The following is a 25,627-nucleotide window of genomic DNA, read 5'->3' as shown; positions in this document are numbered from 1 at the left end:
AACCACAATGTCAAATATTTTCATGCTTCTTCTTTTGCTGCTCTATTATGCTCTCTTTCTTCACTGGGGCCCTGGTAACAGTCACCTGCCTCAGTGTTCTCAGGCATCATAGACTCCTGAGAGAAAAGTTTACAGAGCCTTATTCTGAAGCAGCACTTTTATCCTAAGAGCCATAAACCCTTTTAATATTTCTTCTGAGTCCACGGAATGCTTTCTAAATTTATGTCCCTGGCAGTATGGTTGCACAATTCTAAAATGCAAGATTCACCTCTAAAATGTTCTTTGATATTTCATTGACTGTATTCATCACACTCCACTGTGGACTATGTTTCTATATGTAAGGACTCTCCCAGAATGTTAATGATGAGGGGCATATTTCTCTCATAAAGAAGTAAAGAAGTAAAACCAAGCAGGAAGCACAAAGGGGTAGCAGACTGGGTACTGCCTCAACAACCAGCAGCATTGTGCAGTCACAACCTCTCTTTGTCACTAAGCAACAAGAGGTTGACCTCTGAGATTCTCTTTCCTCAGGCATAGGCTCAAAAAGACAAGAGGAAAGTTTGCCTTTTCTGCTTCCTTCCTGGAAAGATGCAAAGTGCTTTAGTAGGATCCTGGGTAAGAGTGCATTTTACAATTAATCCTGGCCCTTGGCTCTAGAGTAGTACCTGAAATTTGAATGAATCATGAGAATAAATTTAGCAAGACAGGTTTCATTGAGCACACAGGCTCGTGAAGGACCTTGAACTTCCCACTCCCCCTCTGCCATTCTGAGGTCACCCCTGTAGCCTACCTAGTCTTTACAATGCCATGTCCTTTTCCATGTGTCCTGGTCTGATGCTAATCAGCTGAACCTCCTAGTCTAATAGCCACCCCATTTATTCCCAGTCCCTTGCTTGGTCCTCCCATACTTCTGAAATTTGACTGTTCTCTATACTGGGAACATCTTGCAGTCAAAGACTGTTTTCTTCCATGTGTATATCCCATGCCTGGAATGCAGTAAAGGCCCAGTAAATACTATTGAATTAAACTGAATATTGAGCAAGCAGCGTCCAACAGACAGTAGAAAGATGGACAGACAAGTTGGGCAACCTGAGCCCTCAGTGGGATGAAAAGATAAAGGGCCTCTTAGTCATGTATAAGAACCCACAGTAATGGCCAGAGGACAAACTTGGGAGAGCTTCTTTCTGCTCAGGGCTATGATCATGGAGGACCAACCACACCGATCCTCTCCAGGGAGCTCTCAGGACAAAGAGTTGGGCTCTAGGAGTTCCCTGGCTAGACATGCTTATTGTCCATAGGGTGTCTACCTAATGACATCAACACAGTATGGCTCCTTCTTAGACCCCTGATAAATGCTCATTTCTGTCTTTTGCCAGTCCCTGTCTCTGAAATTCTCTCCAGAAGGTATCACTGTTAGTGAAGTACTTATTTTGAAAAGTTTATCCCTTGCTTAGGTGTCCCAGTTTCAGAGGGTGCCCTTCTTGCCCCAGAACATCAGGGTATGTGGCAAACAGGTGTTCATGACTTTGTCAGTGGATGCCCAAGATGGATCCATTCAATCCCCAGAGAAAGATCGTATCACTGGACAGTGGCCTGTTCTCAAAACTTTGCTCAGTGCTTTGAATCACCTCAGCTCAGAACCTGTTTGAGCCCCTCCCCTGATGAAAAGTCTCCCTTTGTTCTTAGAAGAGAATCCATATTCTTTTTTCTTTTATTAAAAAAAATTTGTAATTATTTATTTTTGAGAAAGAGCATGCATTGGGGAGGGACAGAGAGAGAAGGAAACATAGAATCCAAAGGAGGCCCCGGGCTCTGAGCTGTCAGCACAGAACTCAGTGAGGGACTTGAACCCATGAACCACAAGATCACGACCTGGGCTGAAGTCAAATGCCTAACCGACTGAGCCACCCAGGCAACCCAAAAAATGCAGGTGGCCCGAGAATGCATATTCTTAAACCAGTGTTTCCTTGACCTTACCTCACTTGTTTGCTCACAATCCTTTAGTCATAAAGCCTCTTGTTTATTCTAACATATCTCTCTTTTTCTGACCTCCAGTCCTTTTACTCTTTCAGTTCCCATCCCATAGAATATTCTTCTGCTGTTCCTCATACAGCTGACTCCTTCTCACGTTCAGGTCCCACCCTCAATGTCATGAGGGGCTATCCCTGTTCTCTATCACTATTGATCCTAGTCATCAGGTTATTTCTTCCCCGACCCTATTTGCTGTGTCTGACTCCTCCACTAGAAGGAAGATTCACAAGGGCCAGGATCTTTCAGTCCTTTCACTGCTGTCTCCCCAGCTTATATTAGGGCCTCAAGGGAAAGATAGTGAAGAAAGATGGAAGAAAGGAAAGAAGGGAAAGAAAAAAAAAAAGGTAGCCTTTCCCTGCCCACACATAGCCCTCCCAGGTGAGCCAGCACAGCTAAAGCCAACTGTTCTAATGATGGATGGCAGACGGGTGTCTCTTGTTCTCAGATTCTTTTTATTCTGTCAGTAGCTCCCAAGAGAGGCTTCTAGCCAGGAGACCCTGAGGTCTGAGACTCAGGGTAAGGGTTTGTGAAGGATTCACCCTCATACTTGCCTTGTTATAGCACAACACTGGCTTTTATGGGCACTACAGAGGCCAATTCAAGAGTGAAAGTGCTCAAGAATACCGTCTTGCAGCCAAGCCCCAGCCTCCAGCAGTGTTCCTGCGGCGATGTCAGGTACAAGGTAGCCCTGGGGGAAGCTGGGGTGGCTGGGCCAGTTTCTACTTGTCTCAGACCCCAAGAGCATCATCCCTAGACCTACCACAGCTGGACTGACATCTTATGCCAGCCTATCCCCAGGAAATGCATGAGGCCTGGCTCCTCTTCCCTGAAGTGGCAGGTCTTCCCCTTACAGACAGGGTGGAGAAGAGCTAGTACCAGGCTAGATAGTCTTGCTCAATGTTCTTTCTAGATGTAGGGAGAGTCAGGGCCCAGGTTGGGTAAGTGGCCATGGAAAGAGAGCTTCCAGAATCCATAATGTAAGCCTTGAGTTTTGCCAACAACTGCTCTCAAGCCTAGATTCTTTGATGTCATAAAAGCCCATGGTCAAACACACAGTCAGCCTTATAGTCTGGGGGCCCCAGGAGGCCTTCTCTGGTGAGGGAAGCAGCATATAAAGTGACATGTGTAGCCAACGAGGACCAGAAAGGTGTGATGGCAGAGGTGGCTGGAAAAGGCTTCCAGAGAACAGGAGAGAGATGCAGGGCCCAGACTCTCCACTGCTTCTAGGCCTGGAGACAAGGAGAGGGCACTGAGCATCAGTTGGGGGTCCCAACAGTAAAAAGCTCACTCAATGCAGGAGAACTCAGCAGAGTGTACATGCAAAGGAATAGATGTAAGAGCCTCAGGTAAAGGTGGTATCACAAGTTGGTAACAACCAGGTGGTCAGTACCTTTGGACCCAAAGGGACAAGGGGAAGGTATGGCTCCTAGAACCCAGAAAGAGAGGGTGGTGTGGAGAGAACCACACTGAGAGGAGTCATGATCTTGGGTGGAGAGACACAGACAGGCAAGGGCTAGCCTGGGAGGGAGTTAAGAGAAGAAACACCTCCTCCTTTCTTCTCTCTATCTCCTCCCAGGGCTTTCCAGTGGCCAGAGGGAAGGCAGCCTGGTGAGGAATGCACTCAGATCATTCCTGTGGGCAACAGCAGTGGGAAGACCTTGGAAAGGGACCTGGAGGAGTGTCTGGAACATGCTCTGCCCACTACAGCTTCTTGCTTCCCAGCTTCTAGACAGATCCTACTTGATCTGCCATCTGAATTTTCCAGCACTTGCTTTCCCAGGCCAAGAACAGGGTCCTGGAGGCTGCCATGCTATGGAGCCTGAATCTCCTTAGGATTCTCAGTTGGAAGCACTGGCTGGCAATGCCTACTGAGTGAGCCAGGCCCAAATGCAACTCCAGACCGCTCATCTGGGTCCACCTCCCCTTGAGAGTAATGGGACCGGGGTAGTGCAGGGATAGAGGCAAACCGGGGACTTCTGGCTAGGTTTTTGTAGTAGCCCAGTGGCAGTTTTAATCCTAAAAACTGGAACATCCTCTCAATCTGGTCCCCAGGAAAGAAGTAGGGAACATGTTTTGGGGCATATTTTAATTGAAGACTTGCTACACAAAGCATTTACTAGCATTACCACTGGCTCCAAACAGCATGATCTATGTATCTTGGACTCAGATTGTATAAATGCCAAGTATAGCGGCTCTTTCTAGGTCTAAAGCTCTTCTAATTAGTGGGACTGCTTGGGGAAGGTGCACATTTTATTTTCCTATTAGTTGAGAGATACCAGATTTCAGCCAGCTGATTACAGCTATTGTTGAAAATCTTTCTAAGATGTGACACCACTTTTCTTTAGTTTGGAGCAGGTAGAAATTTTGTTCATGTCATTTAGATGCAAGAAATTTCTCTTTTCTTCTTTTTATCTTCTAGATGAGATTAATTTATTGGTAGCTTTCACCTACCTAACTCTTGGGACATGTAATCCTGGTTCTGTTTGTTCTTAAGATCAGACAAGAGTCCCAGGGACCCATGATTTGGAGTAGGTCTTTCATTGGCGGTGCAACCCCTGCCATGCCTCAGTCTGTTACAGGGGCTCCTCACTCAGCACCCTACTGACTGCAAAACGCCAGCCTCCACAGGGTCCCTTAGCCTTCCCATACACAAATATTGCCCCCTCCCAAGAAATCTACTTCTCCTCCAAGGCCTCTTCAGCTGGAACCCCAGCCCAAGCTGCACCTGCTCAGAGACTATAGGCTTTACTACCTCAATGGAAAAGGAGCATTAGATGGTTTAGAAGCAAAGAAGCAGGTGAAATTCTCTCCAGGTACAGGAATACTCAGAACTGCCTGGGTGGAAGGAAATGACCACACTTCTCACCAGGCTCTCACTATTGTGAGAACAAAACTTAAGTCAGTGGGAGTCACTAGATTATCCTGCCACTGTAAGAATAGTGAGTTTTGCTCTTCTGGGGATGGTGTCTAGAGGCATTCAGAATGATCCAAAGTTTGGCATACCATCATAGGCCATCCTACAATACAGTCTCTAACAAAACTAAGCTGTCCTGAATCCATGGTAATAGAATTGTGTACTTTTATACCAACAAGATTGGAAAAGCCCCCAAATCTGCATGTGGCACATGAGCAGGCTGACTTCAAGAAGTTTGTGCTGTGAGACCTAAAGTTCTTATGAGGTTGTCTAAAACAGAAAACCATGTCAGCAGGGTGGTACTTCACATATGCTAAGTGTGTCCATGACCAGATCAAGTGTGCTTTCCTTATTGAGGAGCAGAAAAACGCTGTTAAAGTGTTGAAGGCACAAACGCAGTCAGAAAGCTAATTTTTTTAATGAAACTTTTTTGAGTAATTTTTTTAAAAATCAAAAGACAAAAATATATATATAGTGAGTTTTCATAGTCAGGGCTGCCTCCAACAACAGAGGCATCCACATTCCAGGGCTGTGTACAATTCTTCAGCTGAGGATAGAGATGCAAAAGAAATTTGGGGATCAATTGGAACTTGCTGCAGATTCCCAGGGTTTTTTTTTTTTTTTTTAAGTCTTTTTTTTTTTTTTTTAATTTTTTTTTTCAACGTTTATTTATTTTTGAGACAGAGAGAGACAGAGCATGAACGGGGGAGGGGCAGAGAGAGAGGGAGACACAGAGTCGGAAACAGGCTCCAGGCTCTGAGCCATCAGCCCAGAGCCCGACGCGGGGCTCGAACTCCCGGACCGCGAGATCGTGACCTGGCTGAAGTCGGACGCTTAACCAACTGCGCCACCCAGGCGCCCCACCCAGGGTTTTTTTTATTGAAATTTTTATTGAAACAATTATAAATTCATAAGCTGTTATGAGAAATAATAGAAATCCTTTCTACATTTTTCCCAGTTTCCCCCAATGATAACATTTTGCAAAACTATAGTATAATATCACAACCAGGACATTTTCATTAATGCAATCCACCTATCTCAGATTTCCAGTTTTACTTATTCTCATTTCTGTGTGTATATTAAGATCTATACAATTTTATCACCAATGTAGGTTTGTGTATCCACCACCACAGTTAAGATACTGGCCAACCTCACAAGTATCCCTGGTTCTGGCCTTTTGTGACCACACCCACCAGCCTTCTGCTCCTCCATCCTTCTTCTGTCTCTTATCGCTGGCAACCACCACTCTCTTCTCCCGAAAATTTTGTCACTTCAAAATGTTATATAGGGGCACCTGAGTGGCTCAGTCGGTCAAGTGTCCAACTCGATTTCAGCTCAGGTCATGATCTTATAGTTTCGTGAATTTGAGCCCCTGCATCGGGCTCCACGGATTCTCTCTCCCTGTCTCTCTGCCCCTCCCCCACTCACGCTATCTCTGTCTCTCAAAATAAATAAACCTTAAAAAAGATTATATAAATAAAATGATACAGCATGAAACCTTTGGACATTGGTTTTTCTTTCTCAGCATAATTTCCTAGAGATTCATCTAAGTTGTTCATGGGTCATTCCTCTTCACTACTGAGTAGTATTCTATGGTACGTATATACCACTTTGTGTAACGATTCACCTATTAGAGGATATCTGGGCTGATTCTAGTTTTTGACTCTTATAAAAAAAGCTGCTATGAACATTTGTGTACAGGTTTTGGGGGGAACATAAATTTTCATTTCTTTAGAATAAATGTCCAAGAATGCAATTGCTTGGTCACCTGGTAGTTGTATGTTTAGTTTTTAAAAGAAACTGCTGAACTGTTTCCTAGAGTGAATGACTGTACCACTTTACATCCCCACCAGCAATGTATTAATGATCTAGTTTCTCTGCATTCTCCCCAATATTCGGTGTTGTCTCTATGTTTTATTTTAGTCATTCTGATTAATATGTCATGATATCTCATTGTGATTTTAATTTGCATTTCCCTAACGTTTAATGATGGTGAACATCTTTTCCTGTGTTATTTGCCATCTGTATATCCTCTTTGGTGAAATGTCTTCATGTTGTTTGCCCATTTTCTAATTGGATTTTTTTTTAATTTTACTTTTTATTTTTTTAAATTTACATCCAAATTAGTTAGCATATAGTGCAACAATGATTTCAGGAGTAGATTCCTTAGTGCCCCTTACCCATTTAGCCCATCCCCCCTCCCACAACCCCTCCAGTAACCCTTTGTTTGTTCTCCATATTTATGAATCTCTTCTGTTTTGTCCCCTCCCTGTTTTTATATTATTTTTGTTTCCCTTCCCTTCCCTTATGTTCATCTGTTTTGTCTCTTAACATCCTCATATGAGTGAAGTCATATGATTTTTGTCTTTCTCTGACTAATTTCACTTAGCATAATACCCTCCAGTTCCATCCACGTTGTTGCAAATGGCAAGATTTCATTCTTCTTGATTGCTGAGTAATACTCCATTGTATATATATATACCACATCTTCTTTATCCATTCATCCATCAATGGACATTTGGGCTCTTTCCATACTTTGGCTATTGTTGATAGTGCTGCTATAAACATGGGGATGCATGTGTCCCTTCGAAACAGCACACCTGTATCCTGTGGGTAAATACCTAGTAGTGGTTGTAGGGTAGTTCTATTTTTAGTTTTTTGAGGAACCTGCATACTGTTTTCCAGAGTGGCTGCACCAGCTTGCATTCCCATAATTGGATTGTTATTTTACTGTTGAATTGTGAGAATTCTCTATATATTCTAGATATTATTCCTTCATTGGATATTTGGTTTGCAAATATTTTCTCCCAGTCTGTAGCTTGTCTTTTCATCCTCTTTACATAAACTTTCACAGAGCAAAACTTGAAAAAATTTTTTGATGAGGTCCAATTTGTCAATTTTTTCTTTTATTGCTCTTGCTTTTGGTGTCAAGTCTAAGAACTCTTTCCCTAGTCCTAGATTCTGAAGATTTTTTCCTATGTTTTTTTTCTAAAAGGGTCCTGGGTTTTTAATCTCTGTCGTGTCAGCTTGCTTTATGAGGAATGGAAGGTAAGGCTGGCTGGCTTCCCACCTTCATGGAGTTTTCAATCTACCTGGAAAACCAGCACCAGGTGTCTAAGGCAGGATCTCCTGTAGGGGAGCTTTTTAAAGACACACACCACAGGCTCCACCCTGAAGAATCTGGTTCAGGGATCTGGGATGGATCTAGCCCCAGCCTTTACTCTAGGAACCTGCTGTCAGCCACTGCTCATACCCCAACCCAGGAAAGCCTGAACTCATCAGATCAGACACTTCATTCAAGTCTACAGCAGGAGAAGCTGAATGACTGACTAGAGACTGGGGACTCTGGGGGCAGAGACCAGGCACAAAGGCAAGGTTGATGGTCTTGGGAGAGATTTCTATTGAGGTCTGGGGGTTTGGGAGGTGGTCTTTCTCTGCCTGGGGATAGGGCATGGTTCTCTGGCTCCCAGCTGGGCCAAAGCAAATGCCCCAGGGACCTCTGTCCCTGTTCATGATTTAAACAGCAAACACATATTGAGCCCAGTGCCAGGCACTATGCTCAGTTTTGGAGTTACAGATGTGAGCAAAACAGACAATAACCTTTGCCCACAATGAGCTTATGTTTTAGTCAGGAGTATTAGCTGGTAAGCAACATCATACTATGTAGTCACATAGTATTCCAGAAAGTGAAAAATGCAGAGTTGGCATGATGGCACTGCTGGTATAGTGCTTGAAGAAGCCCTCCCAAGAAGGAAGTGAGAGGGAGTCCTATGGCCAGTTGCAGAAAGAGTCCCAGACAGAAAGCACAGGTGGTGCAAAGCCCCAAGGTGGGAATAGCTGGTGTGTTTGAGGAGCAGTAAAGATGCCAGTGCGAGTTGCAGGTAATGGAGGGATCAATATAGTGTGGGTCTCATGGACCACTGTGAAGACTTTGGCTTTTACAAACATGAGGAACTGTCATGGGTTTTCAGCAAACAAGGAAGGTGATCTGATCTATGTATCATAAGAATTATTCTGCCTATTAAGAGGACAACAGACTGGAGGGAAAAGCTTGGAAGCAGGGACACCAGGTAGGAAGCTCTTTCAATAATTCAAGCAAGAGAAGGAGGTGGCCCTTGGATGAGAGAAAGCAGTGAACTTGCTGAGGAATGGTCCAATCCTAGGTTCATATTGAAGGAATGATCAACAGGATTTCTTGACACACTGGATGTAGGGTATGAAAGAAAAGAATCAAGGGGACTTCAAGGTGTTTGGTAGGACCTAGCTGCCATGACCTGAGCTGGGGGAGGCTCTGAGGGGTGGGGGGGTGGGGTTGGGGAATGATCCAGAGCTCAGTCATGTGTTTGGAGATACCTGGAAGACATTTACAAGGGGCTATGAAATAGGCTGTTGGCTATTGAGTCTAGAATTCAGGAGAGAGCTCAAGCTAGAGAGAGAATTGACAGTTTTCAGGTGGTACTTACTTAGGGCCAAGAGTTTGGGTTGATGATGAGGGATTAAATGTGGACAGAAAGGAAGCCTCTGGTCCTGGTCCTGGGCAATCTAGAGATAAAGGGTCTGACATGAACCTTGAACCACTGCCCTCCTGATGGCAGTATGTCTTAGAAGATGCCTCACCCCCATCCTCAATCAGCAGCCCTAGAGACTTTTGCTTTGGAGGCAAATGCCAGCATGAGATGTCCTAGGAGTAAGGTGGTGCTTTAATTTGTAACTGCCCTTTCAGGATTTTGGCAAGTTTAGCAGTTTAGGAATAGTAGCTCCTGGCAGCTTCCCTCCATTATGGGTCCTGAGATAACATCTTAAGGGCAGGTAAGCATCATTTCCCCCCATTCACCTTCTTTCTCACTGTCTTTAAAGGAGCCAGCACAGCAACACTTCTTCTCCAAGCATGACAACCGTACTTCTTTCGACAAAGTGAGTGAAGAAAGGAAGGAGAGTGGGCAGACCCTCAGCCTAGGTTGAAGTTGAGGTAGGGTGGAGGGGATAAGACACTGTGGGGAGGGAGGGCTCCTGACAATCTCTCTTGTCTGGAAAATAGCCCATTCCCCAAACAGAGGTTTGGTTTCAGCCACTGGCTTGCCTGACAATGTGCAAGTATTCTGGGGCCCACTGACTTTCTAGAGGCTTCACCCTGGAATGGAAGGCATGGCTGGGGAGCAGGCCAAAGAGGCTGGGGTATGGGCCAGGGGAGCCAGGCATCACCAAGCAGGCTTGGGTTGAGAAGGACCTAAGGAGGGAGGTGTTTGGTGCCAGGACTGTGGGCCAATGGCCCATACCGTTGAGGAGGGCCCCTACTGCCTGCTGCAGGGAATCGGAAGGCGAAAAGACCTGGAGCACCTGTGGCAGCAGCACACCTTCCTGCGCTGGGCACCCTGTGAGCTGGAGTTGAGCCAGCAGCGGCCCCTTGAATCCTCCTACCAGGCCAATTTCCGGTCAGGCCCTGGACTCAGTGACCTCCCCCAGCGCCTTGTCCACTTTGTGCAGATCCAGCCTCCCCATACCAGCACCACCTATCAGCAGAACTTCTGCCAACCATCCCAGGGTGGCCATTGTGGCAGCAACAATGTGGGGCCAGTCACCAACACACTGCCTGACCTCCCAGGGATCCCAAGACCCAAGCTGCTGCAGCATTACCTTCATGCTGGGGTCTCTGAATGTCTAAACTGGTCCAGAGCATTAAACAAGGATGGCTAACACAGAGGCCTATCTGTACTTACAGCCCAAGGGGTCTTAGAAGCTGGAGAGCAGTAAGGTCCATAGCGCCTGTGTGCTGGGCAGGGGAGGATGTGCCCTGGGAACCCTGCCACTAAGTGAGAAGGGGTAAAGTCTATAGGAAGTACCATGGCCAAAGCAAGTCAGTTCTGGGAGTACCTTGCACTCAGTGTGGCTGCAGGGAAAGCAGAGTCAGTGACCCCTACTTGTATCCAGCAAAGACTGGAGGAGGAGGCAAAGGATGGCAGCTTTGATTTCTCCAGGAGGCTATTATGTCTCTAGGGGTCTGGTGTGTGGCCACATAGTTATGCCTAAGCTGGGACAGGGGGAGACTGCCCTGGCCACAGCCTATGCTGGGCTACCCCTCCCTATGGAGGTGAGCAGACGAGGAGCTGCTGGGTGACATGGACCTTGAGGTCATCCTGACCCTGGGGTGCTTTGTTGTAGTTTTCTGAGCTTTTCTTTGACTATCGTGTGAGTATCCTCTAACACCAGGACAGTTGCGGGGGGTGGCGGTGGGGTAGACAGCAGTCATCCTATGTCACCAAAAGAGAAGCTGAGGCTTAGGTGGGGCTAAGACAACAGAGGCCAGATTCAAAAGGCTACTCTGAACCCTCATCCCTGGGAGAGTTGAGACCCCTGAAGGAGGGCCAAAGGTTGCAGGGGCAACACAGCAGTCCACACCAGGGCCACACACCAGATTTTAGCAGCACTTTTACTTTCATGTCTGAACTTCCTGGGTCCTCACAACAGCCCTGTGAGGTAGGTAGGGCAGGAAGGTTTCAGAGATCCCCATTTACGGATGAGGATGCTGAGGCACAGAGAGGTGAAATGACTTGCTCAAGATCACACAGTCAACAGTGTAAAGGGCCCAAAGCCTATATTCTTCCGGTCCTCTAAACGTTCCTGTATCCACTCCTCCATCCCCTCTGTGTCCCCTGCCCTCTCTGAACCCTCCTGGGGCCACAGAGGCCTTCAAGGCAGGCTGGCAGCTAGGATTTTTCAGGAACAGCCATTGGGGTGAGACTGGTCAACTCTAGGTAGGCACTAATCCTGTGGGACATGAGGCCAGCTCTCCCAGCCTCCCACTTCCCAGTTAGACAGAGGGCCCAGTAGTTCCAGAGCAAGTGTGGAGCTAGGCGTGGTCCATGAATGAATGGGGATAAAAGTGGGTATAAGCATATATGTCCTGCACTAAAGACAAAGCCCCCCCCACCCTTTGAGACATTCGTCTCAATTGCCTGCCCCTGTGCCTCCCTCATCCCACAGAGCCACAGTGAGCTTCTTCAGCAGCAAAAGGAGCCACAGACATTTGTCTCTGGCACTGTGCTGCTCCAGTGGACCTGTCCCATCAGGCATTCAGACCCCATCACGCAGACACAGTGCCTCCACAGCTTGGCTAGGACCCTGGGCCACACCCCCAATGACAAACAGCCGGGGCCCAGCCTGCAGACTAGAACAGGAGCAGCGGGCTGTGGGCATGGCAGGCAGGGCCTCCCAGCGCCGCCGTGCAAGGCTGAAGCCCTCCACGGAGCCCAGAGGGCATGGCTGGTTTCCTGCAGGAAAGAGACAGAAGTTGTAAATGGCACAGACTGCAAGGACTCCAGCTCTTTTGCTTGGGTTACTAGGGCCTTGCTACTCATCGCTCCCATTCATCATTCATTCATTTCTTCGTATTTCTATTTGTCCGTTCATTCAGTGGTCACTTGACCTGTTTCTGTCTCCTAAACCTCTGCTGGTACAAAGCCCTCAGTCAGGTGCTGAGGGACACCCCAAGAGTTAGGCCGTGCAGACCACACCCTGCCTGCCTCACAGATTGGGAAAGGCAAGCTCACAAAGCCCTGATCCCTGGAGTACCTGGAGAAGGGCAGGAGGGAGTGCTCATGCTTGGGGTTACTCCCGCCTGTCTTGGACTCGCCTCCTATCCCTAGCCCCACAGATACTCACCAAGGCCCCCAATGGCCATGATGTGGCCCCCAAGGGAGCCAACCACAAAGTCGGCCCTCTTATCCCTCATGCGTAGGCTGCGGGGCAGCTTGGTCCAGGACCCTGCAGGAAAGGGGAGGTCAGATCAAGTCCCCCAACACACACTGTGCCCCTCCATCCCACGGAAAGTGGGAGGCCAGCCCAGGCCAGCCACTGCTCACCATGTTCCAGGTCGAACATCTCCACAGTGTTGACAAAATGTGGGCGGGAGTAGAAATTGTGGGGCCCAGGCTGCTGCAGGCCACCCAGGCTAAAGACGTTGCCTTCTGCCATGGCACAGCCGGCAAAGGCTCGGCGGCTGGGCAGGCTTGGGTGCCGGGTCCAGGTACAGGCCTCCAGATCAAAAGCCTCAAAAGCAGTCACTGGGAGCTTTCCCTGGCGGCCCCCTGCCAATGGAATTGGAGCACCTTGGAAGGAGCCTAGGAGGCCTGGCAGGCTCCTCCTTCACCAGGTTGCTAAGCTTTTACTGCTGCCCACCTTAGCTACCCATACCCAGCTGTGTGCACAACAGAGCATGAATCACCCACCCTGAAGATCCTCAGGCATTGGGGTTTGGTTTTCCAGCCTTAGTAGGGCCACCAGAGGTCAGAGCCTCCAAGCAAGCCTGGTTCACCCAAAACTTCTCTTGTTCTGCCATCCCAGACTAAGCCTGATCCCAGCCAACCTATGAAGATAGGTGCTTCTGCACTTCGAGCCCCTTTCCCACATCCTTCCCCCGCCCCCACCCCCAGGCCCTTACCCAGGACATAGATCTTGTTCCCGTGCAGGAAGGTGGAAGCCCCGTAGCAGGGTGTGGGCATGGAGGGTAGTGAAAGCCAGCAGTCCCGCCTGGGCTCATACACCCGAACTTGGGCCTGGGGGGCCGTGTCAGGACCCATTCCCCCCAGAGCATACACCATACCATCTGCATAGAAAAGAGCGATTCAGAGTGCACCTCAGCCTGGCCAGGGCACTCTACCCTGACAGCTGCACTGGTCAGGTCTGGGGGTGGGTGGGGACCCACTTCTGTGTAGTACGTCTCCCAAGCAGCAGAAACCCTCCTTACTTCCCAGAGTGGGGGCTGGGAGAGCTAGGATTCCTGCTCTGGCCAGGGCCCCTCCAAGTGAAGAGCAGGAGGCAGATGATCTAATTATAATCCATCTCTGTCTCCCTGGAGATGCTATGGCAACCAAATCTGGCATCTAAGCAGGACCGGTGGTCAGACCTGGAGGCCACAAGGTGGGGACTTCCCTGGGGAAGGAAGGTGGAGGATGATTTAAGTCGGGGAGGGGCATATGGGGATCTGCTCAGCATAGAGCTCAGACTGGGGAGGGAACTCTGGAGATCAGCTGGGGGCTGGGAGAGGAGCTTAGGCTTGTAGGATGGAGGTGCTGGCTGCAAGCCTTCTGCCAAAGAGCCCTGCCAGCACCTCTATATCCTGCCCTTTTAGAGTAGGTTCTTGCCCTGTTACACCCTCAGGGTCAGCTGGGAGCATGTCTGGGGGGCCTTGGGGAACCGGGTCAGTCAGCTGAGGGCTTCCATGGCAACCATCCCCAGGCTAGCTTGGCCTTCCCATCTCAGGCTCCCTGGTAAGTGTGTATATGGGAGGAAGGTGGGGGGAATCTAAGCACTTACTGGGCTCTGAGCCAAGGCCCTGTTCCCATCCCCCTCCCCCAGACTATTTATAACCCTGAGAGTCATTGAACTACTCCTCCTTGTGTCTTAGAGAGGAGGAATGGTCAGGGAGGTGGTTGGTGCCTCCCATCATTCTGAGGGCCAGCCTGGGCTCGTTCTCCCACTTCACAGCTGGAAAAGGCAGTTAAGGCTGCTGTTAGCTCAGCTCAGAGCTAGGTAGGAGAGGGTCTTTACAAGAATCAAATCTATGTCCAGGGTACTCAGACAAAATTTACATCTTTTTTCCAATCTCTAAGAGTAAGGGACCAAGGAAAGGATGGAGGGTGTTGAAGCACCTCAGGGACCTCCTTAAGGCCACTCACCTCTCTCCACAGTTGCAACCCCCATGGCTGCCTGAGGGAGGGTGGCCCGACGCTCCCAGCGGCCCTCATCAGCCAGGAAGGCCTCCACAGCAGCTACAGGGCTCTGGCCCTCATCCACACCGCCCACCACTAGCACCTGCTTGCCCAGCACCACAGCAGCCGCACCAGCCCGGGCAGTGGGCAGGGGTGCCAGTGTGAGCCATGTATGCGAGGCCATGTCCAGTGTCTCAGCAGTGTCCAGGGGCAGTCCAGCCTGGCCACAGCCCCCCAACACTAGCAGGTGCCCATCCTGGTATGCCACTGTGCCATACACCCGGCAGGTGGGCATGGGTGGGAACACCTGCCAAGCAAAGGCCCGGCCACCTCCTGTAGCCATGGTGTTCACCTCCAGTGGTAGGCCATACTATCTGCTCAGGCTGTAGGCCTCACTGAGGGGCATGATGCGGCCTCATCTTGACTCTATCAGGACTACAGGGAGTGTCTGACCAATCCAGGGACCTTGCCTTCACCTGGAGGAGAGAGGGAAAACAAAGGGTCAGGGCCATTGACCAGTCCCTCGGGGTACAGTTGAGCAGTCTGTAGGTAAGGGCAGGACTGGCTCAGAATCACTGGTGGGAAGGCATGGGGGAGGACATACCCCTGTTGGCTAGCACACCACTGCTGAGGTGCCTCTGGGGTGGGAAAGAAGGCAGATTACCAGATACTCAGGCAAATTCCCCTCTTCCTATGGGGCATGAAGGATTCTCCTCCCACCCCCTGCCTTCACCTAACACCTCCACCCCAGCCAAATCTAGGTCTAGGTGGTAGGTAAGTAATCTAGGTCTAGGTGGTAGGTAAGTTGACTAGGATAAGACACTCCACCCTGGCCCCCTTCCCTTCCTTTCAACAATCCTCATTCTGGTGCTTTGCATGAATGGAGTCCTACTGTACCCTCCCCTTATTGGCTTCCAGTGGGTCTCCCACATGCTGCCAGGGATCAGACTCCAGGGTATACTTACAACCCTTTTGGGGGCCATTCCATAGAGATCATCCATTCCCACCAGCAAAAGGCCAAGATCAGGGCGTTTGGGACTAGGAGAGGAGGAGATGGACGCCAGGGCCCCACATTCCCCCTTCAGGTCTACTATCAGGGGGTTGTTCGTGCCAGGTTCCCAGAGGCCAGTCTCCTTGGTGTCCAGAAGTAGGGGAGGGAGGTTGATTTGGGGATCCCATGATCATAGGACTCTAGACTCCCATAGTCCAGGGCGTTTCCAGTAGGAATGAGCAGCTGGACTTCCACAGCAGATCCCCAAGTTCCTCAGCCTTTCCTTTCCCGTGGGGGCCACGCTCCTGGGACCCTTGGCGTGATGGCCTCCTGGCCCCAAACTTCCAGCTCGCGGGAGGCGGGGGGCGGGTCCAGGCGAGCGCGCTTGGGGCTCTGCGCCCAGCGCCCCAAACTTCCCCTGAGCGCGGCTCCTGCGGGACTCACCGGCCGGGGCTCCGGCGCCGCCGGGACGCGGGGTCCGCCGTTCCGGCTCCGTGCCGGCTCTGGCTGGGGCTGAGGCCAGCCTCCGCGGGGCTCCGGCGGGGCTCCGGCTCGGCTCGGCGCGGGGCGGGGCTGGACCGGGTCCGCCCCTCGTCCCCCCTCCCGACTGGGGAAAATCTCCCCCCGCCTTAACCCTGCACCTGCCGTGGCCAGAGCAGGGCGCGTCGACCCACAGTCACACGCAAACCGGTAAACAGACAAATGGACATGTGGACGCTGGGCCTGTCCAGGATTTAGAGTCCGACCTCGGGCGGGAGGAGAAATGAAGCAGCAGTGAGCAGCACAACACGTGTGTGGTGGGGAATCGTTCTGAGTGGGACCCAGCCTGGGGAACACCCGCGGGGGAAGGGGCGGAGGGCGGGCTAGCAGAACCAGCAGGCTTGGGGGACCGGCGCCCGCCCACCGGCACTAAGCTCAAAGAGCCCAAAGACCGGCTTCGCGGCGGCGCCCCCTGGAGGACGTTTGGGGCGTGGCCTGGGCCTTTGGTGGGGTCGGTGGCTGGGTCGCACTTCCCCAGGCACACAGCAGGGCGCTGAATAGGTCCTATGGTGGACAGTGAGGCTAGCAGGGGATGGAGGAGCACACAGTGCCGGCCTCAGTGCTTGACAGGCCCTTCCACAGGCCTGGGTGGGGAAAGTTCTTGTGGGGAGGGTAGCTCTGAGTAAGGGATGAACTTCAAGAATCAGAGGCCAGGCAGGTCTCTCTCTAGGGCCTGAGGCCTGGACTACTCTGGGGCCCAAGACATTTTGTGACTGTTCATAGCAAGTTGGTATGACAGAGGCCTATTTATTTCAGACCCAGACCCTGGCCCAGCCTATCTTCTGAGCATGCAGAGTATTGGCTAAATCTGTGAGCTGGGAGCCCATTCGTGCAGGTTGGTGGTCACCCAGAAGAAATCCTGTGGGTTTCTGGGCTTGCTACTATCTTGTCCCTCTTTCATGGACAGTGTGTGTCTCACTTTCCCCAGAAGCACATCTGGAGGTAAAGATAGCAGTATATATAGTTAATGTGGGAGATGAGGCCAAGAAGCACCAGCAGAGGAGTGGCAAAAAGAGAAAGCAGCCAATAAAGGGTGTGTCATCAAGCAAGTTACCACTGTTGGCAACTGGGACCAAATCTTGCTGGGTTCTCTCCCAGAGCAAAGGTTGCTTGAGGAATTCATTCTCAAATCTCCATCAGTCACGGGTTGAGAGCTGCTTGGGGGGGCGGGGGGGGGGAGGCACTGAGTCCTTGGTTTGCCAGACTTCTGAAGCCTGCCCTGAATGTGGGCAGAGCCTTCTCCATGACTAGAGAGAGAGTCCAGCTCCTTTCACAGGCTGGCAGTTGGAGTTGGAAGGACTACATGGAAATGGTGGTATCAAGGCAGGTTTCAGAACCTGACTAGGTGGCTTCCATCCTCTCACTTCACTCTGCCTTTCACTTGCTCTTCACTTAGCGCACTTGTACCTTCCTCCACGGGGTGTTCACACTGCTCTGCAGAACCCTCACATTTCCCACTATTCCCTTTCCAGGCCCTTTCCCCTCTCCATTCCAGCAATTAAGCACTTAAAAGCCTCCTACTTTAAGACACATCCCAGTACCCCCAAGTCCCTCCAGCCTCCCCTTCCTCCCCTCCAATCACCTGCTACCTGCTACTTCATGTCCACTGCTCCCCCCAAATTGCTCTTGTCAAAGTCTCTATGGAACACCATATAGCTAAAACTACAGGTCCCTATGGTCTTCATCTCAACTGAAATCTTGCTGATGTCTTCAGAGTTTCATTCCTTGTGACCTTGGCACCTCTGCTCCTGCTTGTGCTGCTTCTCAGAGTCTTTTACAGGCTCTGGTTCCTCTTCTCCCTTGGAAGTGGCTCCTGAAGATCCAGCCCTGGCTTTTCTCTTTGTCACATAGACTCCCTCCTTGAGTGATCCCTCCCAGGCCCACCGGCCTCGCCCACAACTAGATATCCACCAGATCTCTGATCAGGTGGAAATGGGTCTAGGTCCCATCACTCAGGGCTGTAAAAGATGCCAAATGGAGAGCAAGAGCTGGATCCTGGGACAACCTTGTGGTCTCTGCCAACCTCATCCTGTCTGATCCCAGTTATGCCTACAGGGTCAGCATCCACCAAATTCCAGGTCAGGTCACACTTTTCTCTGATGAATGCTCCCAGAGTTCCATCTGGAACATACTGAGCACCAAGAGGCAGAAGGGTCAGCCTCCCCTCAGAGTGCTAGGTACCCATAACCCTGACCCCTAACCCCTACTATCCCTTCAGTTCTAATGTCTGCAAGGGATACAGCCTGGGGATGGATCTACCCTGCTAAGTCCTCCATTTTTCACTGAACTCTGGGATGGACATCACCAGAGAGGGATTCCCCTTTCCAGGACACACCTAAGTCCATGCCATCCCTGATGGCTGAGCTCTACCTCTTCATGGGACTTGTTTTTTTTTTTTTTCAACGTTTATTTATTTTTTTGGGACAGAGAGAGACAGAGCATGAACGGGGGAGGGGCAGAGAGAGAGGGAGACACAGAATCGGAAACAGGCTCCAGGCTCCGAGCCATCAGCCCAGAGCCTGACGCGGGGCTCGAACTCACAGACCGCGAGATCATGACCTGGCTGAAGTCGGACGCTTAACCGACTGCGCCACCCAGGCGCCCCTTGTTTTTTTTTTTTACACAGTCCTGGAACCACCTACATACAGGGGGCCAACACTGCTGACTTTGGAGAAGCTGTGGAAGACAACTGGGGTAGAAGATGAGGCTGGATTGGTCCTGAGAGTAGCAGCTAATTCTCAACCATGGATGGGGCAGAGACAGGACTCACCCACAGTTGGAGACTGGGCATACCAAGGTGGGACTTCCTGATTGTACCAGGAGATCCTGGCCCTTGGGACCCCACCATTCTCCTCTTTCTAACAGAATGAAGAGTTAGAAGCACTGACCCCAAAGGAGCAGGAGTTTGCATTTACTGTTGCACACTTTGGCTATGTTTGAAGGCACTGAGGGCCTTACCATGAGTGCTGAGGCCTTAGGAAGCTCAGAGGTGCCAGCTGAGGCCTAGGGAGGGCGGGGGTGAGTGTTTCTCTTTAGGGGTGCCTAGACCCTTCTATGCCTAAGGATCCTGGGGTCATATGAGGAGGGAGAAAAGCTATTAACCAGTCCCTAAATGAAGCATCTTGTGACTGCCCACAGGCTTCCACCTACCCTCAGCTACTAAATTTGGCACCATTGTACATGTCAGGGTCCAAGAGTTGTGGCAGTATTTCTGCCTCATAGCTCAGGCTCTAACTGAAGTAAGTACGAATGTCCCCACTATCTCATCCATGAAACCAGAGTTTCCATGCTGGCTCCCATCCTGGACTTGGGGGACCCCTGACTAAGATAGGCCTTTGGTCAGAGACTGACCTCTTAGACTCCTAGAGTTAATTTTGACCTGTGTCCTCTCATCTGGTGCTGCTTGGGCAATGGGCCCTGTAACCACCATACCCAGCAGTACAGGTAGAGAGACTGAGGTCCCAGTCTCCTAGGCAAAGGACAGGAATTCTGGGAGGCAGGACTTCCTGCCATTGACAGGGCTGGGGTTGGGCAAGGGTTCTCCCACCACACCCATGTACATGCTCTTAGGCAAGTACCCTCAGGCCCACATTGGTATGCTAGGACTCTCAGATTGTACATGCCCAGTTTTGGGCTGTGTGCACGCCAGCACCATCCTTTCACGTGGGCCTCATTGTCAGGAAGAGAGGCAGGGCTGCTGCCCTCAGAGGAGATACCCCTGCAACACTCCCAGCGAGGCAGGGGACATTCCTCTTTCCCTCAAGTCAGGAGCTTGGGACTGAGGCAGGGCTTGTCCACAGCCTCTGAGAGCACCTCTGCTCCTCAGACTACTGCACAGGACTGGATGGATTTAGAGCGGCCCCCGCAGCCACCTCCTCCAGGAAGCCTTCCTAGGTACCCACCTACCCCGTTCCCAGACTTTGGGGGAAACGGGGTCTCGGGGGGTCAAGGGTCACTAGGGCGGGCCAGGTCCCGGAAGCGGAAGCGCGGCGCGCTTCCGGTGCGCAGCGGGCGGCCATGTTGGAGCAGCGGAGGCGGCGCAGAGGCGCGTCCTGGGTCCCCGCGGCGGCGCCGGTAGGTTGGGGCCATGGGCCTAGCCGCGCCGCGGAAGGGCCGTCCGCGAGGCGACAGGGCGGATGGGCCGGGCGGTCGGCCCTTTCGGGACCCGCGCCCTCCACTAGCCCGGCCAAGATCCTCCCCCACCCCCACCCCCTGCTCAGCGACCCCACCCTGGGGCTGCGCGACCGGGTCGGGCTCGCCCCGCCCGCCCCGCGCGTTTCGCTGCCTTCAAGATCCCCGCTCCTACCCGCGGCTCAGGCCCCAGGGACGCGGACTCCCAGGCCAGTGGCCCTGATCTGTCCCCCAACCTGGTCCCCTTTGGATGAGGCCTCTCCTGTCTCCCATCTTTCATCAACTTCCCTGTCGGCCCCGGGGGCACGTGTGAAGGGAAGTCGGGGACCAGACTGCAGCCTCTGTTTCCGGAGCCTCTTGGAAAACCCAGAAGACCCCTCCCAAGAGTCTAGACCGACCTGGGCGGAAGAGCCCTCGGTTCACCCCTAATATCTGTGCCTGCGGGGAAACAGGCTCCTCCCTATTCTACAGTTCACAGCCCTGAAAACTACATCCCCTGGAAAGAAAAAAATAAAAGAAGTAAAGTCATGTGCAAGGATTGTGTTTGGAGAATGGCCTCTGGAGAGAGGAAGTGCCAGAGACACCTGAGGATCCAAGAATGTTTCCAAACAAAGAGCCCCAGGGCACTTCCTCCAGGGGATTCTGAAAACTTCCTCTGCTCCATTAGGGCGGTGGGAAGAAGCTGCACAGACGCGCCTCCTGGCCCCAGGGACCTGCCTGATCCCAGCTGATCTTTTAATGCTGTGGTACAGCTGGGATCAGGCTCCCTCTGGGAGCCCTCAGTACCAGGTTAGGCATTAGACATTAGTCATGACTGATGGCCTGTGGCTTCTTCAGAGAAGCCTGGGACAACTTGAGTGTTCCCAGACAGCTCCATCTGGGCTGTACTGAGGTCTGCAGCCCTCCAGACCCTAGTTAGGACAGCTCAGATTTCTAGTGTCCACCTTATTAGCCATCCTGTTGGAGCCTTTGGCTGTCAGACCTTGAGCTCTTGGTCTGGCTGCTTGACCCACAGGCAGCCTGGTTGCCCAGACATGTGTCATGAGTATCTGCTACTTTTTAGTTTCTGTTGAAGGAGAGTCTGACTCTTGCTTTGAGGTTAGTCTCCATGATTTGAGTCCTGGGAGTCAGGCTTCTGAGCCTGTCTGGGGACTCCAAAAGCAGAACTTCTGGTGGACAGGGAGGTTTACCCCTGAGCACCTGGATAACAGCAGCTGGAGGAACAGAGGTGGGCATTGACATTGAGTGTAGGTCTGGGCTCTTTGACTAGACTTAAAGGCTCATGTTGCCCTGCTCTCAGCTGGTTTCACAGCTAGACCGCCCAGCCCTGACCACAGACTCCAGTCACACACATTAAATGTGCCTTACTGTTTCTCATTTCTAAGACATTGTATTGGTTGTTCCCCTTTTTGCTCCATTTCCATCTGGTCCTTCCTATTCATCACTCATGTCCCACCTAGGTGTTGCCTCTCCTAGGAATCCTTCCCTGACCCACTGGAAGGCTGAGCTGGGTATCAGTGTGCACTCCCAAGAACTTTCATGGTCTCTGTCTTGCTTTCTGTACAGGACTCCTTGAAGACGGACATTCACCTCTATTCCCAGGGTTGAGTCTAATACCAGGTTTCTGACCTCAGAAAATAGAGAATTGAGTTAAAATGGGCCAACCAAGCCCAAATCTTCCTAGGGACCCAATAGCATGTTAGATGGCTCTGATGAGCTTCTGGACATTTATCTCAAAACTGCCTTTGACCCATGTGAGTCCCTCCTGCCACCCTGATCCTCACCTTGCCACTATAGTAAGTCAGGAAACCAGGGCTTTGCCCCAAACAGTGGCTCACTATGGCAAGAGCCCTGTGTATCCATAGTTGTTATTAAGGAGAGCACAGGCCCTGATGGACTTATTATCTACATGCCTTGTCCCTTATCCCAGTGCTCATCTTTTTTTTTTTTAAGTTTAGTTAATTATTTTAAGAGAGGAAACCAGCGGGGGAGGGGCAGAGAGAGGAAGACAGAAGATCGAAGCTGACTCTACGCTGACAATAGCCCAATGTAGGGCTTAAACTCATGAACCATGAGATCATGACTTGAGCCAAAGTCAGATGCTCAACTTACTGAGCCACAGGTGCCCCAATCTTTTTTTTTTAATTAATTAAATGATATATTTTCTTTTTTTTAATTTTTTTTTTTAACGTTTACTTATTTTTGAGACAGAGAGAGACAGAGCATGAATGGGGGAGGGTCAGAGAGAGAGGGAGACACAGAATCTGAAACAGGCTCCAGGTTCTGAGCGGTCAGCACAGAGCCCGATGCGGGGCTCGAACTCACGGACCTCGAGATCGTGACCTGAGCCGAAGTTGGCCGCTTAACTGACTGAGCCACCCAGGTGCCCCTAATGATATATCTTCTTTAAGTAATCTCTACACTCAACATGGGGCTTGAACTCACAACCCCGAAATCAAGAGTAACATGCTGTACCATCCCAAACGCCCTTCAGTGCCATTCTTACTGATTCTTTTCTTCTTGTCTTGGAGGTGCCAAGCGCTGATTTGCGGATACCCAGGCAGATCTGCAGTGCCTAATGCCATGAGCGTGGTGGTGCAGCATGTGGAGGAGAAAGCTGTGCACTCCTGGTCGCGGATCTCCACGGCAGGGAAGAAGGCCCTGGAGGAGGCGCTGCTTGTCTTTAACCCCATGAGTCAGGATCTCAGTGCCACAGAGGCCCAGCTTGTAGCCTTCCTGCAGGGCCTGCGGGATGATGGCTTCCAACCTACCATCCTGCGCAGCGGTGATGTCTATGGCTATAGTTCATGCACAGCTAACCCCCCAAGCCAGACGAAGCTGCAAGCTCGTGCCCCCACCCCAGCTGCCACATCACCTCCAGCCAGTGCTCCCCGAACTGCCATGCGACTGCCTGCAGGCCGGGCCACGCTGCTCCCTATGCCACTATCTGGAAGGCTGGCCAAAGCATCCACACCAGCCCTTGCCAAGCACGCTACCACCAACCTGCTGCTGAGCTCCCTGAAGCAGTCAAGTGCCAGCCGTGCCCGGGGTGCAGCAGTGGGCTTCCCTGCCCACCTCTATCCAGGTGTCTACCCTGCCATGCGGCTCTCTGTTGTCCTTGAGGCCCTGGTTCCACTAAAGACTCCCATGCCCTGCTTGGGTGCCAAGCACAAGGCACAGTCACTGCAGCTCTCACTTGCAGACTCTCCCCTGAAGCTGCGCAAAGGTCCAGGGAAGAGACCAGGGAACTCTCGGCCCAAAGCTCCCAAAAAAGGCACAAGCAAGGGCCCCAAATGTCTGACTCATAGAGGCCCCAGGGCCAGACCCCAACAAGGCACTATGCCCCGGAAAAAGACCTGCAAAGCTACTGGGTCCCTCAGTGGCCTACAAATGAAAAGTGGCTCTGCCCTGGGCACCAAAACATCCCAGGCCAAGGCAGCTCGAACACTGGCCAAAGCTGCCCAGGCCAAGATGGCTCGAACACAGGCCAGAGCTGCCAAGGCCCGGGCAAAAGCCAAGGCAGCACAGATGAGGGCCAAGGCCAAGGCAGCACGGATCAGGGCCAAGGCCAAAGCAGCACGAATCAAGGCCAAAGCCAAGGCTATGCGGGCCAAGGCCAAGGCAGTGCGGGCTAAGGTCAAGGCAGTGGGATCTAAGGCCAAGGTAACTCAGACCCAGTCCAGGAGCAGAGGCAGGCCAAAAGGGTCTGTTCAGACCAGGACTGCAAGAAGGGGCCAGAAAAGCCACCCTGAGACTGTGGGGCAGAAGAGGAAAAGGGCTGAGGAGGCAAAGGATCTTCCTCCCCGGAAAAGAACACGACTTGGGTCCCGATCCCCTAAGGCATGGCTAGGGCCTGGAACAGCAAAGCTGCTGAAATTCCGGGCCATCAAGGTGGACAGGCGGTCCTCAGATGATGAGGTTCGGCAGCGGGCTCAGCAGATCCTCCGTGTGAACCTGTCCCCTGTAATACAGCTCCAGCCATTGCTGCCATACTCAGCACTCTGATTCTTTCATGTAGCAATGTTTGGGGAAACTGAGCCCAGTTGTCTGTGTGACCAGTGGCACAGTGTGCAATGCCCATGGATTCTACAACCCCAAGGACTCCGGGTGCCTCTCCAGGGCCCTGAGAGCCACCATTCTCCTTTCAGAAACTGGAGGATATGGGGTGGTATGGGCGGGTGGGAGGGGTGTTCTCATGGCGCGATGCACTGTGATTTGTTACTCTTCAAGTTGTACCTCCACTGTTCCATCTATCACGTTTTATACCTTTCCACCTTCCAGTCTCCCTGCCCACCCTTCATGGTCTTTTTTGTGTTTATAGCTGCTGGTAGGCCAGCTTGAGCATATAGGAGGAGTGGCCCCAGGAACAGGGCTGCCAAAGTGGGTCCTGGTAGCCCCAGACAAGTCCTGGATGTGAGTGAAAAGAGTAGCTCCCCGGCTTCTCTAGAGGTGCTAGCCTTTGTAGATGGGTGAGAAGCTGCCCCTGAGGGCAGGGGCAGAGCCACTCTATGCCTCCCTTAGGTCTGCACTGACCAGGTAGGCCCCCTGCAGGAGGACAGTAGGTGGCTCTGTGGGGAACTTTGCAACCAGCAGGTTTTTAGGCCAGGGAAAGGGGGTTTTGTGGTACTACTCCCCAGGGGCCATTGTCTCCTACCCTGCTCTGGCTGAAACTTTGGGGCTTTGCCTGAGCTTGTCTGGGGCAGGGCCAGGCCTAAATTAGCTATAGTATTTCTGCCTCTCCTTGTTCCAGCCTCATCTTCCCCAGTTGATAGCAAGGGGTTGGGAGTTGAGTCAGAGGCCAGGGCTCTGGGTCGTAGAGCCACAGAGTCTGTCCACTGACTGCAGAATTTTCGCCTTGGATGAGTTGGGTACTCTTTTAACTGAACCAGGAGAGTTTCCACACTGCTTCACCCCATCAGCAGTGCTTTCTGCCTGGGTCCCAAGCACTCTGTTTCTAGGTCCAGCCTTATGCCTCCCAGCAGGGGCCTGTGTATTTCAGACATTTCCGCTCTTCATGCTTTGGAGAGGGGGCTGGGCCCCAAGCAAAACTAGGTCTCTGCCCATTTGCCACTCCTTTCCTGATTGCCCAGCCCAAAGGCAGTGCCTGGGGCTGGCAGGGACAGGGACACATTCCCCAGAGGCTCCTAGAGACCTACAGCCTTTCAGGGATAGAGGTGGGAGCCTCATTTGAATGAGAATTGGATCTTTTCTGTCTCTATGGGTTAGTCTGAATCCTGGCCCCACTAGTGCCAGCCATATTGGATGGCAGACCTGTAGAGAAGTTCTGTTTGCTTCTTGGTACACCCTCCCCAC

General features: G+C 51.5%; 3 protein-coding genes and 1 pseudogene across 3 annotated transcripts; 3 read left to right on the top strand and 1 right to left on the bottom strand.

Moving 5' to 3' along the window:
• Positions 1-588: 588 nt before the first annotated feature.
• Positions 589-10,639, top strand: CA2H3orf84 (chromosome A2 C3orf84 homolog). Its single transcript, XM_030294285.1, has 4 exons — positions 589-615; positions 2,593-2,706; positions 9,803-9,859; positions 10,229-10,639. The coding sequence occupies exons 1-4, from the start codon at positions 589-591 to the stop codon at positions 10,637-10,639; spliced, it is 609 nt and encodes a 202-aa protein (XP_030150145.1).
• On the top strand, positions 5,014-5,356 carry LOC115527189 (annotated as a pseudogene).
• Positions 10,640-11,359: 720 nt separating the features above from the next.
• KLHDC8B (kelch domain containing 8B) lies at positions 11,360-16,159 on the bottom strand. The gene is made up of 6 exons (XM_030294260.1): positions 16,088-16,159; positions 14,620-15,128; positions 13,383-13,547; positions 12,805-13,029; positions 12,605-12,706; positions 11,360-12,213 (listed from the first exon to the last, which is right to left on the bottom strand). The coding sequence occupies exons 2-6, from the start codon at positions 14,993-14,995 to the stop codon at positions 12,017-12,019; spliced, it is 1,065 nt and encodes a 354-aa protein (XP_030150120.1). The 5' UTR covers positions 14,996-15,128; positions 16,088-16,159; the 3' UTR covers positions 11,360-12,016.
• A 4,026-nt stretch (positions 16,160-20,185) lies between these two features.
• On the top strand, positions 20,186-24,597 carry CCDC71 (coiled-coil domain containing 71). The gene is made up of 2 exons (XM_030306741.1): positions 20,186-20,257; positions 22,846-24,597. Exon 2 carries the CDS (start codon positions 22,898-22,900, stop codon positions 24,317-24,319), a length of 1,422 nt encoding a protein of 473 aa, XP_030162601.1. The 5' UTR covers positions 20,186-20,257; positions 22,846-22,897; the 3' UTR covers positions 24,320-24,597.
• The last annotated feature ends 1,030 nt before the right edge of the window (positions 24,598-25,627 follow it).

Source organism: Lynx canadensis, chromosome A2 (genome assembly GCF_007474595.2).
Source record: "Lynx canadensis isolate LIC74 chromosome A2, mLynCan4.pri.v2, whole genome shotgun sequence".
Classification (NCBI taxonomy): Eukaryota; Metazoa; Chordata; class Mammalia; order Carnivora; family Felidae; genus Lynx; species Lynx canadensis.
Note: the sequence above shows the minus strand (reverse complement) of the source record. Positions and strands in the feature narration are given on the sequence as shown.